This window comes from Heterocephalus glaber, unplaced genomic scaffold (genome assembly GCF_053883595.1).
Source record: "Heterocephalus glaber isolate CG9 unplaced genomic scaffold, H.glaber_assembly_v1.0 deba00001806, whole genome shotgun sequence".
Classification (NCBI taxonomy): domain Eukaryota; kingdom Metazoa; phylum Chordata; class Mammalia; order Rodentia; family Bathyergidae; genus Heterocephalus; species Heterocephalus glaber.
This window is the reverse complement of record NW_028258481.1, coordinates 1647386-1657822: the sequence shown is the minus strand read 5'-3', so window position 1 is coordinate 1657822 and position 10437 is coordinate 1647386. Positions and strand designations below refer to the sequence as shown.

General features: G+C 61.0%; 2 protein-coding genes across 4 annotated transcripts; one reads left to right on the top strand and one right to left on the bottom strand.

Annotated features, from left to right (window-relative positions):
* Window positions 1-1675: 1675 nt before the first annotated feature.
* Window positions 1676-2377, bottom strand: Gng3 (G protein subunit gamma 3). Its single transcript, XM_004874394.3, has 2 exons — window positions 2279-2377; window positions 1676-2100 (listed from the first exon to the last, which is right to left on the bottom strand). Exons 1-2 carry the CDS (start codon window positions 2375-2377, stop codon window positions 1972-1974), a joined length of 228 nt encoding a protein of 75 aa, XP_004874451.1. The 3' UTR covers window positions 1676-1971.
* A 680-nt stretch (window positions 2378-3057) lies between these two features.
* On the top strand, window positions 3058-10286 carry Bscl2 (BSCL2 lipid droplet biogenesis associated, seipin). 3 transcript variants are annotated; one of them, XR_015448272.1, is made up of 10 exons: window positions 3058-3228; window positions 4099-4412; window positions 6039-6120; window positions 7072-7215; window positions 8004-8138; window positions 8240-8337; window positions 9364-9505; window positions 9591-9651; window positions 9732-9970; window positions 10060-10168. XR_015448272.1 is itself a non-coding variant. In XM_021251874.2 (10 exons), exons 1-10 carry the CDS (start codon window positions 3157-3159, stop codon window positions 10206-10208), a joined length of 1287 nt encoding a protein of 428 aa, XP_021107533.1. In that variant the 5' UTR covers window positions 3058-3156; the 3' UTR covers window positions 10209-10286. The 3 variants fall into 3 exon arrangements, 2 of the variants coding, with proteins under 2 accessions (XP_021107533.1, XP_012924538.1); XM_021251874.2 differs by having other exon boundaries at window positions 9881-9970; window positions 10060-10286; XM_013069084.3 differs by lacking the exon at window positions 3058-3228 and adding an exon at window positions 3753-3941 and having other exon boundaries at window positions 9881-9970; window positions 10060-10286.
* Window positions 10287-10437: the final 151 nt, after the last annotated feature.

The window sequence follows — 10437 nt, the reverse complement described above, 5'->3', positions numbered from 1 at the left end:
TGTCCCAGGTAGACCCAAACTTAATCTTCCTGCCTTAACCTGAGTAGCAGGGCCCATCAACCCCAGCCATGAAGGCTGGCAGCCAGGGGCTCCAGTGCACAGGTTGGAGAGTGGTACCGATGTAGGCAGAGCTCCAGCTCCTCCCCTGGGCACTCGACCCAGATTGGAGGATTTCACAACTTGCCACCTAAATAGCACCCTGGATTTTGTCGGCTGCCTATTCACTAGGACATTCAAAGTCCGTGCTGGAGCTAATTAACTCTACCCTCCCTGAACACAGAGCTTTACAAAGCCAAACACTAGTCCAGCGTTCTGCCATGAGGCTGTATCACAGCCTAACTCATCATTCATGCATAGCTCATGCCTTGTGTCTCAGAACTCCCAAAACTGTTTCCCCTCACCCGCCACGCAGAGTTGCAGGCATCCACCTGGAACCTGATCAGCATGAAAGTTGTGCAGAAAAGTTTTGTTGTGTTTTTTTTTTAAGTTGAGCTTTTGGAGACAGGGTCTGGCAGTGCATCCTGCCTCAGTATCCAGAGTGCTAGGATTACAGGCGTGTACTATCACCCCAGGCAATTTTTTTAAAAGCCCAGAATCAAGGTTACATTTACCGAGCGCTGTGGCTTTTTACCAAGTATGAGCTGATGCGAGTATCTTCACTTCGACCCTAAATTTGCCCAGCACTGATGCGGTAGGAAAGGAAAGTTCTTGGTCTCGAGCTCTGTGTGCGGTGCAGCGGCGCAGGGACGAGGACTGACCTGGGCCTCCCAAGGCACTAGAGACTGAACGGAGGGAGGCTGGTCCCTGCCCCAGGTGAGCCACCGGGTTGCTTTTTCTGTTCCTCTCGGGGAGGCGGAGCGGGGGTTCATCAGGTACCTTCTGGGACCATCGATGTTCCTGAAGACAGGCTTCCCAAGCTCTCCCGGGTCCCCAGGCGGCCAGGCGCAGGGGTGACTCGGGTCACCCCTTCCTTATCCGGACACCGCCCCCGGCCTACGTTTGCTGGGAAGCAGCTCCACCCCGAAGGCCAGCCCCGCCTTTGGCAGGCACCCGGGACTCCTGCACCCTGGGGTCTCGGCCAGGCGGCGCCGCTTGGGCCCTGCGCGGGCGGAGGGGGCGTCAAGGTAGACTGGGCCCCAGGTCCACCCCGAAACCCAAGCGGAGCCACGGGGAGCGGGTCCTAGGACGCTCAGTGCAGGAGGCCGTTCCTCTGTGTCACTGCCCAGAGAATGTCTCTCGGAGAGACTTGAAAACCTAGGTTCCCGCGGCCACGCTGTGCGCGCAGACCCCCAGTCTCCGCGACACCGCCCTCACGTTCCGGCGCAATGAGGCGGCCATTTTGGGTTCGGACGAGCGCAGAAGGCCCTACTGGGGTGCCGCACGCCGGCACCGCCATCTTGAGAGCGGCGATGTACAGCCCTCCGCTGGACGCCGCCATCTTGGGCCGAGGCGCCAATCTGCCAAGAGTTCCGCCCGCGGCTTCCCGCCTGTCGTCGACCGCGCGCGCGCGCGTGCTTGTGCGCACTTTTCGCCAGCGTAACTTTTCGCCAGCGTAACGTTTCGCCCGCGTAACTTAATCCCCCGGCTTCGAACCCCCCAGCCGAACCTGCGGTGACAGCCCCCTGCGGTCTCGGCAGCTGTGCAGCCACGGCCCCGCCCCAAGGATGCGCACGCGGCCTACAGATGACTTTTATTGCCCACCTAGCGGCTGCAGGTGGAGGAAGGGCAGCTCCTCGCGCGCCCGCTGTGGGCGGGGCCCTAGGGGAGAGGAGGAGCCCCGAGGGGGAGAGGGCTAGTGGGCGGGGCGACAGCGGGTGAGGGGCGGGCTCCAAGCCCCGGACGGCCTCCGAGGGGAGGGGAGAGGCGGGGCCCTTGGGGACGGGAGGGGCATGTTTCTAGACCCAGGAGGTCTCCCGGGCCGGCGAGGCGAGGGGGCGGGGCCATCTGGCTAGGGGGCGGGGAGGGGCGTGGTCACAGCAGCGCACAGAAAAACTTCTTCTCGCGGAAGGGGTTCTCCGAGGTGGGCACCGGCGTGATGAGCGGGTCCTCGCAGGCGTGGGCGTCACAGTACGTCATCAAGTCCGCTGCAGCCTTGGACACCTGGGCGCCCGGGAGGGGTCGGCGGGACCGGGCAGGGCAGCCGCTCCCTCTGCAAGGGGCACCCCTGCCCGCCCTGGGGACAGCCCCGTCGCGAGTCTCGCCTCCTGTCTCGCGCTCTCGGACGTCTGGGGCCGGGGACCCCACCCCAGGCCTGATGCCCCCGCGCGGCCGCACCCACCTTTATCCGGCACAGGCTGGCCTCGATCTTCAGCTGCTCCACCATCTTGCGCGCCTGCCCGATGCTCATAGTGCTGTTCACGGGTGTCTCCCCCTTCATCCTGGAGAGAGGGCCGCGCCCGGGTGTTGTCCCCTGACCTCCCACCTCCTTGTATCCCCCACCCCGCCCGCCCGCCTCGGAGGAGCCGGGGACGGCGGCGTGGGACGCGCCCCGGGGTCCCCGTGGCCTGGCACAGGCAGCATCCAGGTGATTGGGGGCTCAGTACCGGAGCTCCGTGTGCCCGGGAGCGCCTCCCTGCCCCGAGCCCGCAGAGCGGCAGAAGCTGCCACGCTCACCTGAAGCGACAGGCGGCAAGCGCGGTGGCAGCCGCACCTGGTGCTGGGTCCCTGGGCCCTATCCCTGCCTCAGTGGTGCTACCCTGCAGGGAGTCGCTTCAGAAAGGGTCAGCCGCCGCTCAGAGAGGCCTCGGGCTCGGACTGAGGTCGCTAGGGCTGCCCGGTTCCCGCAGCACGGGGCCTACGCCGGTGGCCGATGCCCGCTAACGCAGGATGCTAAAGATGCGGGAGGAGGCTGGGAGCCGGGTCGGAGCATACCACCTGCCCAGGGGGAGCCCGCACCCCGCCCGCAGCGCCCCCGACGCGGTGGTCCGGCCCAGCGCCCCTGCCTGACGCTCTGCTGCGGCGCAGACCCTGCTCAGGCTCTGACATCAGCCGCCCCTTCCACTCCTTGGCTCCGCCTTGACGCCGCACTCCGCACCAAACCTCGGTTTCTGCCCCAGGGTCCCCATCCTCTGTCCAGGAGAATGTGACGCGCAACAGGGCCCCGGCGTCTAGACCACAGCGCGTGGCCTCGGCCAGACGGGCAGTGTCGTCGGGAAGATGTCCAGAGACGCGGCTGACCCGAAGGCGGACTCCAGGGAACAGGCCAAAGGGCCGGATTCTGCAGAGGAGGTGAGGGGCTCAGCGGGTTGGGGTCACGGACAGGGGAGCGGGGAATCCCCAGGCCTCGAGTGGACCGCGCCCCACCTGCAGTATCCCGCACCGGTGAGTGCGAGGCCCCGACTCTGCGGGGGCGGGGGCACGCACGAGCAGAGAACCCTGCCCCGTACCCGGTGCGGGGATCTGGGGGAGGGGGGGCACGAGGAAAGGGGGGGGGTCGACCGCACACGGTAACACCTGATGACCAAACCCGGGGTGAGCGTCAGCAACGCACCTGACCGGCGCCCCGCAGCCCACCTGCGCAGTGCGCAGAACGGACGGCAGCCCCGGAGGCTCGGGCCACAGACGTCAGCGCCCCCGCTCCGAGGGTAACACGGGCCGAGGGCTGTGGTGAGGCCGAGCGTGGCGGGGACACAGCCGGGGCCCCATCCGTCTGTCACCCGCGGAAAAGAAGCGGGGGAAGCGCGAGGAGCGGAGGCGGGCAGCTCGGCGAGCACGCCCCGCCCCGCACGAGGCCCCGCCCCTGCGACTGGCCAGGGCCTCGCCCCCGCACAAGGGCAGCCGGAAGTCCCTCCTCGTTGATGTCCGGTTGCGGGCGAAACAGCTGAGTCTGCGTAGTGTCGGCGGCTGTTTCCGTGGTGACGGCGCCGGGCCGCCTAGGAGCCCGAGAAGTGGGGGGTCGCGTCTGAAGGCGGTGGTCGCTGCGCGTGCTAGGGCTCCGGAAGGTGCTGGTTTTCTCTGCTCTTGTCGCCATGACTGAGCCGGGGCGGCGGTGCGGAGGGCGGAGAGCTGGCCGGCGGGCTGGCCTGGAGCAGGGCCGCGTGGAAGAAGGCCGCATCATGCCACCTGGGGGCGAACCGCTCTCTCCTCTTGTCCTTGCAGGAACCGCCGGCCGCGCTGCCTCATGGCCAGGGCTTGGGCCCGGACGACAACGCAGCGAGGAGCCTGCGGCCAGAGCCCGTGCCCCGCGCCCCCGTGCCCGCCATGGCCCCCGAGCCGCCGGCGCCCCCCGGGCAGCGGGCACAGGACATGGGCCATTCGCTGGCGGGCCGCGCGCGCAGGCTGCTGTTGCAGTTCGGAATGCTCTTCTGCAGCGTGCTGCTGCTGCTCTGGGTGTCCGTGTTCCTCTACGGCTCCTTCTACTTCTCCTACATGCCAACCGTCAGTCACCTCAGCCCCGTGCACTTCTATTACAGGTGAGGAGAGCTTCTCTGATCGGTCCCTGCTGGCCCATGAAGGAGAGCCTGGCCCGAGGGCGGAGGGCTCTCAGGGCCCAGTGCTTCTCTGATTGCTGGATTCGGGTTATAAAATAAGGAAAACATATTTGCAGCTCCACTCTGGGTTGGATGGAGCTCTCTCAGGGTCAGTGTGGAAGGTTGAGCCAGCCCGGGCCCTCAGGCGGTGCAAAATTCACTTGGCTTTTGGCTGGGACGTGGTGGAACAACCGCCTTCACCTTTTCCCTGACTGCCTCCTGCCCCAGTACTCTGCCGAGATTAGGGAAACAGGGTGATCGTACAGAACTGACTTGGCCTTCCCGACTTCTGCTGCTGGCCTGGCCGCCTGGTTTCTCCCCATTTCCCACACTCAGCCAGATTCTCTCAGCTACAGACCATTCAGCACATGTTGATGAGGGCATTATTAGGTCCAAAATCCCCTCCCCCAACCCTAATCATGCTGTAATTTGCAAGGTAAAACTTAAACTATCAGGGCACATGAATTTAATGAAAACTATGATCTTCCAATAAAAATGCATATGCATACCCACACACCACATGCAGTCTTGCCTACAATTGGAGCTTTCCTGAGCCTCTTAGAGCTTAGCTGTAGCTCTTTTTGGAATTTTCTCAAAAAAGCCCCAGACTAGAACTACTGAATCAGAATCTGGGGGTAGGATCTCAGAATCTACATTTTAGAATTTTATTATTCAATTTAAATTTTTTAAAAAAAATTTTTCTTTGAGACAGGCGCTCACTCTTAGTCCAGGCTAGCCCTGAATCCCAATCAACCTGCCTCAGCCTTCCAAATGGTAGGCTGACAGCCACATGCCACCACACCTGGATGGAATCTGTGTTTATTTCTTGCCATACTGAGAATTGAACTCAGGGCCTTTGCCCTGAGTCACAACCACAAACTGTTTTTTTGTTTTTTTGGTACCAGGGCTCGAACTCGGGACCTTGCACTTGCAGGGCAGGCAGTGGAACCACTGAGCTAAATCCCCGGCCCAGCTTGTTGTTAATCTTTTTGTTTTTGAGATAGGGTCTTACTAAGCTTCCCAAAATGAGCCGGAAATTGTGATCCTATCTCAAGCTCCCAGAGTACTCAGTGCTTATAAAATTCCTCAAGAGAGTAGATAGAGCCGAATGTGGTGGTGCCTGTCTTAATCCCAGCTGTTCAGAAAGCTGAGGCAGGAGCATTTCAAGTTGGAGTCCAGCCTGGACAACTTAGTATGACGCTGTCTCAAACTAAAAAAGGGCAGAGATATACCTCAGCACTCCATGGTTCAAACCCAGTACAGAAAAAGAGGGAGAGAGTCTTAAGCAGGTGTGGTAGCTCACACCTGTAATCCCAGCACTCTGGGAGACTGAAGCAAGAGGACTGAAAATTGGAGCTCAACCTGAGCAAGTTAGTGATTTAGCAAGACCCTTATGCAAAGGACAAAAAAAAAAAGGCCTGGGGATGCAGCTCAGTGGTAAGGCCCTGGGTTTAATCTCCAATAGCAAAATATAATGTGCATAAATGGGCTGGGGTATAGGACCAGGAGGCGCGTGGACACACAGGTGAGATCAACTGCTACAGCAGTGCCATCCCCTTCTCCTGGTAGGACTGACTGTGACCCCTCCATCACCTCCCTGTGCTCCTTCCCTGTCGCCAATGTCTCGCTGACTAAGAGTGGCCGTGATCGGGTGAGTACCAGGGCTGGACAGAGATTTCATCTGTGCTTCCAGGACTGGTGATGAAGAGGCTAGAGGGAGACGTGGAGGGCAGGGCTTGAGAAGCAGAGAGGAGGAGGGCTCTGGAGAAAAGGAACCACAGAGGGGACTGGTCCAGGGAGGCACGACTTTGGACCTGGGAAGCTATTCATTCCCTCTTTGCTTAGAAACAGAAGCTTGGAGGGCTGAGGCTGGAGACTTAGGGTTAGTTAGTGGTGGAGCACATGCTTGGCACAAAAATACCCTGCAAAAGTCAGGCAAGCAGGCTTGTATCATTGCTGTGGCTTCGGGACACCTCGCTGAGGGGCCGAGGCCAGGTAGGAACCATTCAGTGAAGGGGAGGGAGGGGTGGAACTTGGTGGTGGAGCATGTGCCTAGCGCATACTGGGCCCTGAGTGTCCTCGTCAGTACTGAAAGACAGACTGGTAGACAGATGGAGAGGCTGGTCAGAAGGGTGTAAGAATGGCCTAGGGTACTAGGGGTGCTAGGTGAAACCCTAACCTTTTGAGGCTGTCCTAGTGAAGAAGTCTTCCGAGTATGAATCTCAGGGTTCCACCAACAGAACCAAGCTTGGAGTGGTGGTGTGGGCCTGTAGTCTCAGCTGCTGGAGAGGCTGAGGCAGGAGGATTAGATGAGCTGGGTGTGGGGGTGTTGAATGACATGAGCATGCCTGGGAGTGCTGCGGGTACTTGGTTAATTAACAGTACAGGGAGAGCGGCCGGGCCCAAGAGACACGCTGACCGTCACCTAGGCCCGAGTCATGGATGGCTCAGTTGGCAACCCACAGTCCTGGGAGGGAATGCAATGGGTTAGGATTTGGAGGAGTTTACTGGAGGCAGAGGACCTCAGGCAGTCCTGGCCACCAAAAGGGGGCAGCAAAGACTTGGGAATGGGTGGCCTAATTCCGAACTGGCTCTGGGGCAGGTGCTGATGTATGGACAGCCCTACCGCATCACCCTGGAGCTCGAGCTACCTGAGTCCCCTGTGAACCAGGACCTGGGCATGTTCTTGGTCACGGTTTCCTGCTATACCAGAGGTGGCCGCATCATCTCCACCTCCTCCCGCTCCGTGAGTGTTGGTGGACAGTGAGGGGAGCCAGGGTGTCTGGGAGCAGCCACAGAAGGAATCTCCTCTCCTGGGCTCTGGGCCTCGCATCAGGAAGGGGAACGGGAGTCCATTCACCAAGCGCTTCATGTCTGCCAGACGCCCTGAAGTAAAAAGGGCTGGGGGTACAGTTCAGTGGGGCAGCACTGGCCAAGCATGCACGAGCCCTAAGGTTCAGTCCCATGCTGCAGAAAGAGACAGAGAGGTCAGGTGGACCTTGGCTCCTGGGTCCCCAAGAAGTGTCCCTGCTATGGAAGGCAGACCGTGAGTGGACAGTCTGCCTCTAACACATGAGGATGGGGATGCATTGGCACAGGGTGTCTGCCCAGTGCCAGGCTGTCACAGCGACATGGGGGTCTGCTCGGGGACGGCAGATCAGAGGCACTGCTGTGCTGAACCAGGAAGGGGTGCTGCGGCAAGGGGTGCCTTGCTCTATGAGAATGGCGAAACGCAGCCCTGCGTGGTGGCCCACGAATGTCATCCCATCACTCTGGGACACTGAGGCAGCACTGCAAGTTCCTGTCCAGCCTGGGGTACTTAGCCAGATGCTGTCTCAAAGTAAAAAATAAGGACTGGGGCTGGGACTCAATGCAAAGGCCATGGTTCAGTCCCCAGTGCTCCAACAATCACTAATAGCTAGAACAGTGGAGAGATGTGGCTGGGCAGAGAGCAGGGCGGAGGGAGGAACAGCCCTGTGCATGCCAGCCAGGGTGGAGAGCACAGTGCCCTTCCTAGCCTCTGCCTTCACACAGGTGATGCTGCACTACCGCTCTTACCTGCTGCAGACGCTGGACACGATCGTCTTTTCCAGCCTCCTGCTGTTCGGCTTTGCAGAGCAGAAGCAGCTACTGGAGGTGGAGCTGTATGCAGACTACAGGGAGAACTCGGTGAGGGCAGCGAGCCCAGGACTCGGGGATCGGGCGGTGGTAGAGGTAGCAGTGGTCCCCACCCAGGCCTGCCACCCCTCACCCCTCACCCCTGCCCACAGTACGTGCCCACGACTGGCGCCATCATCGAGATCCACAGCAGGCGCATCCAGCTGTATGGGGCCTACCTGCGCATCCACGCCCACTTCTCAGGGCTCAGGTGAGGGGTGACTGGACTTTCCACCCAGGTGCTGGTTTTGTGGGGCCCAGAGGGTCTCAAACCTGGCCCCAGGAAACTTTCTTAACTTTTTAAGAGATGGAGTTTTGCTGTGTCCCGCACGGGACACAAACTCATGGGCTCAAGTCAACCTCCTGCTTCAGCCTCCTGTGTACCTAGGACTATAGGTGTATACCACCACGCCCAGCCTTAAGTTTTTAAAATACCCTTGTGGAGCTGGGTGTACTTGCACACACCCATAACCCTAGCACTCAGGAGGCTGAGGCAGGGGGATCCCTGCAAGTTGGAGGCCAGCCTGGGCTACGAAGTGAGTTCAAGGCCGGCCTGAACTGCATAGGGAGACCTGTCTTTAAAAAAAAAAAAAACAACTCATGGCAACAGCAGGGCTCTTCTTTAAGACAAGCTGCTGTCTCTGTCCACTGGCTCAGCCAGTGCGACCTGACGTGAGGCTGCATGACGGGGTGGTTGCCCGTGACCCTGCCGCCATGCCGGGCCATTCTGAAACCCTGGGCTTTTGTCAGAAGCCAGCGCCTCAGGTCTGGGAACTGTGAGAGGGCACGTGGGGGCTGAGGGAGCAGCTGTGGCCCACTCTACTGAGGTGCCCTGGACATGACTCACGTTTTTCCTGAAAAGTTAGGACTCTGGTGCTAGCTAAGTATGGTGGCCTATGCCTGTCACCCCAGCACTCTGGGAGGCTGAGGCAGGAGGATCACAAGTTCCAGTCCAGCCTGGGTAATTTAGGGACTTAGTGAGACCCTCTGTCAAAATAGAAGTGAAGGGGGCCGGGGATGTAGCTCAGTGGTTTCGCCGCCTGCTGCACAAGTGCAAGGACCCGAGTTCGATCCCCTGTGCCAAAAAACAAAAACACTGAAAAGGGCTGGGGATGGAACTCAGTATGAAGCCCCTGGGTTCAGTTCCCAGTACTGGAAAAACAGACCCAAAGGTTGGTGGTGCATGCTGTGTGCCACTCGCCAGGAGCTGTGTGGTTACTGCCGCCGCCCACCTTAGGTACCTGATGTACAACTTCCCTATGACCTGCGCCTTCGTGGGTGTTGCCAGCAACTTCACCTTCCTGAGCGTGGTCCTGGTCTTCAGCTACATGCAGTGGGCGTGGGGAGGCATCTGGCCCCGGACCCGCTCCTCTGTGCAGGTGCGAGGCTCGGCCCTTTGCCCTGGGTGTGGAGGTGGCCGGCCGGTGCTGTCCTAGTCCCTGCCACTCAGCCCTGTGCCCATAGGTTAACAAGCGGAGGAGAGACAGTGCCCGGCCGGAGCCGCAAGGGAACGTGCAGCAGCCAGGTGGGGAGCCGGGGGCTCTGGGGGAGGGGGCGGGAGGCCGAGGGACCCTGTCCCCCACTCCACCCGCTTTGGAGGCACAGGGCGCCAGGGCCAGGAGGAGGCCAGAAGATGGTGGGACCCCGGAGGAGCCCACAGGGACAGGTAGAGTGGCTGGGCTGGCTGGCGCCCAGGGTCCTCTGCAGTCCTCACGCAGATCTCACCCATCTCACCCGGTGCCTGCACCCTGCAGAGGTGCAGCTGTCAGAAGAGGAGAAGCCGGAGAAGCCAGATCTGCAGCCCGAGGGCAGGGGTGAGGAGCTGGAGCCCGAGGCCAGTGATGGTGAGCAGGCCCAGCAGGCAGCGACCCGGTGGGCAGGGATCTGGGACCCGGGACCCTGAAGCCTCACTGGGCCCGCTCTGCCTGCCCAGGCTCAGGCTCCTGGGAAGATGCGGCCCTGCTTGCTGAGGCCAACCTGCCTGCCCCAGCTTCCACCTCCACCTCGGCCCCTGAGACTCTGGGCCGCCCTGAGCCCTCCGAGGGGCCCCTACGCCAGCGCCTCACCTGCTCCAGCTCCTGAAGGACCCTGTCCTCGCACGCCAGCCCCTCCTCCTCTCCCTCTCCTGCTTCGCCCCAATAAACTATTTTGTGCCAGCTGTTCCCTGCTCTGTGTGATGTCCCTGTCCCCAGGAGGAGGGCGGGGCTGCATTCGGGCTGCAGAGGTGGGCCCCCCTGCTCAGAGCCCCAGCCCTGCCGCTCCGGTTCAGTCCTTGGGGAGGCAGCCGCATGACTCTTCCGCCTGGGAGGGG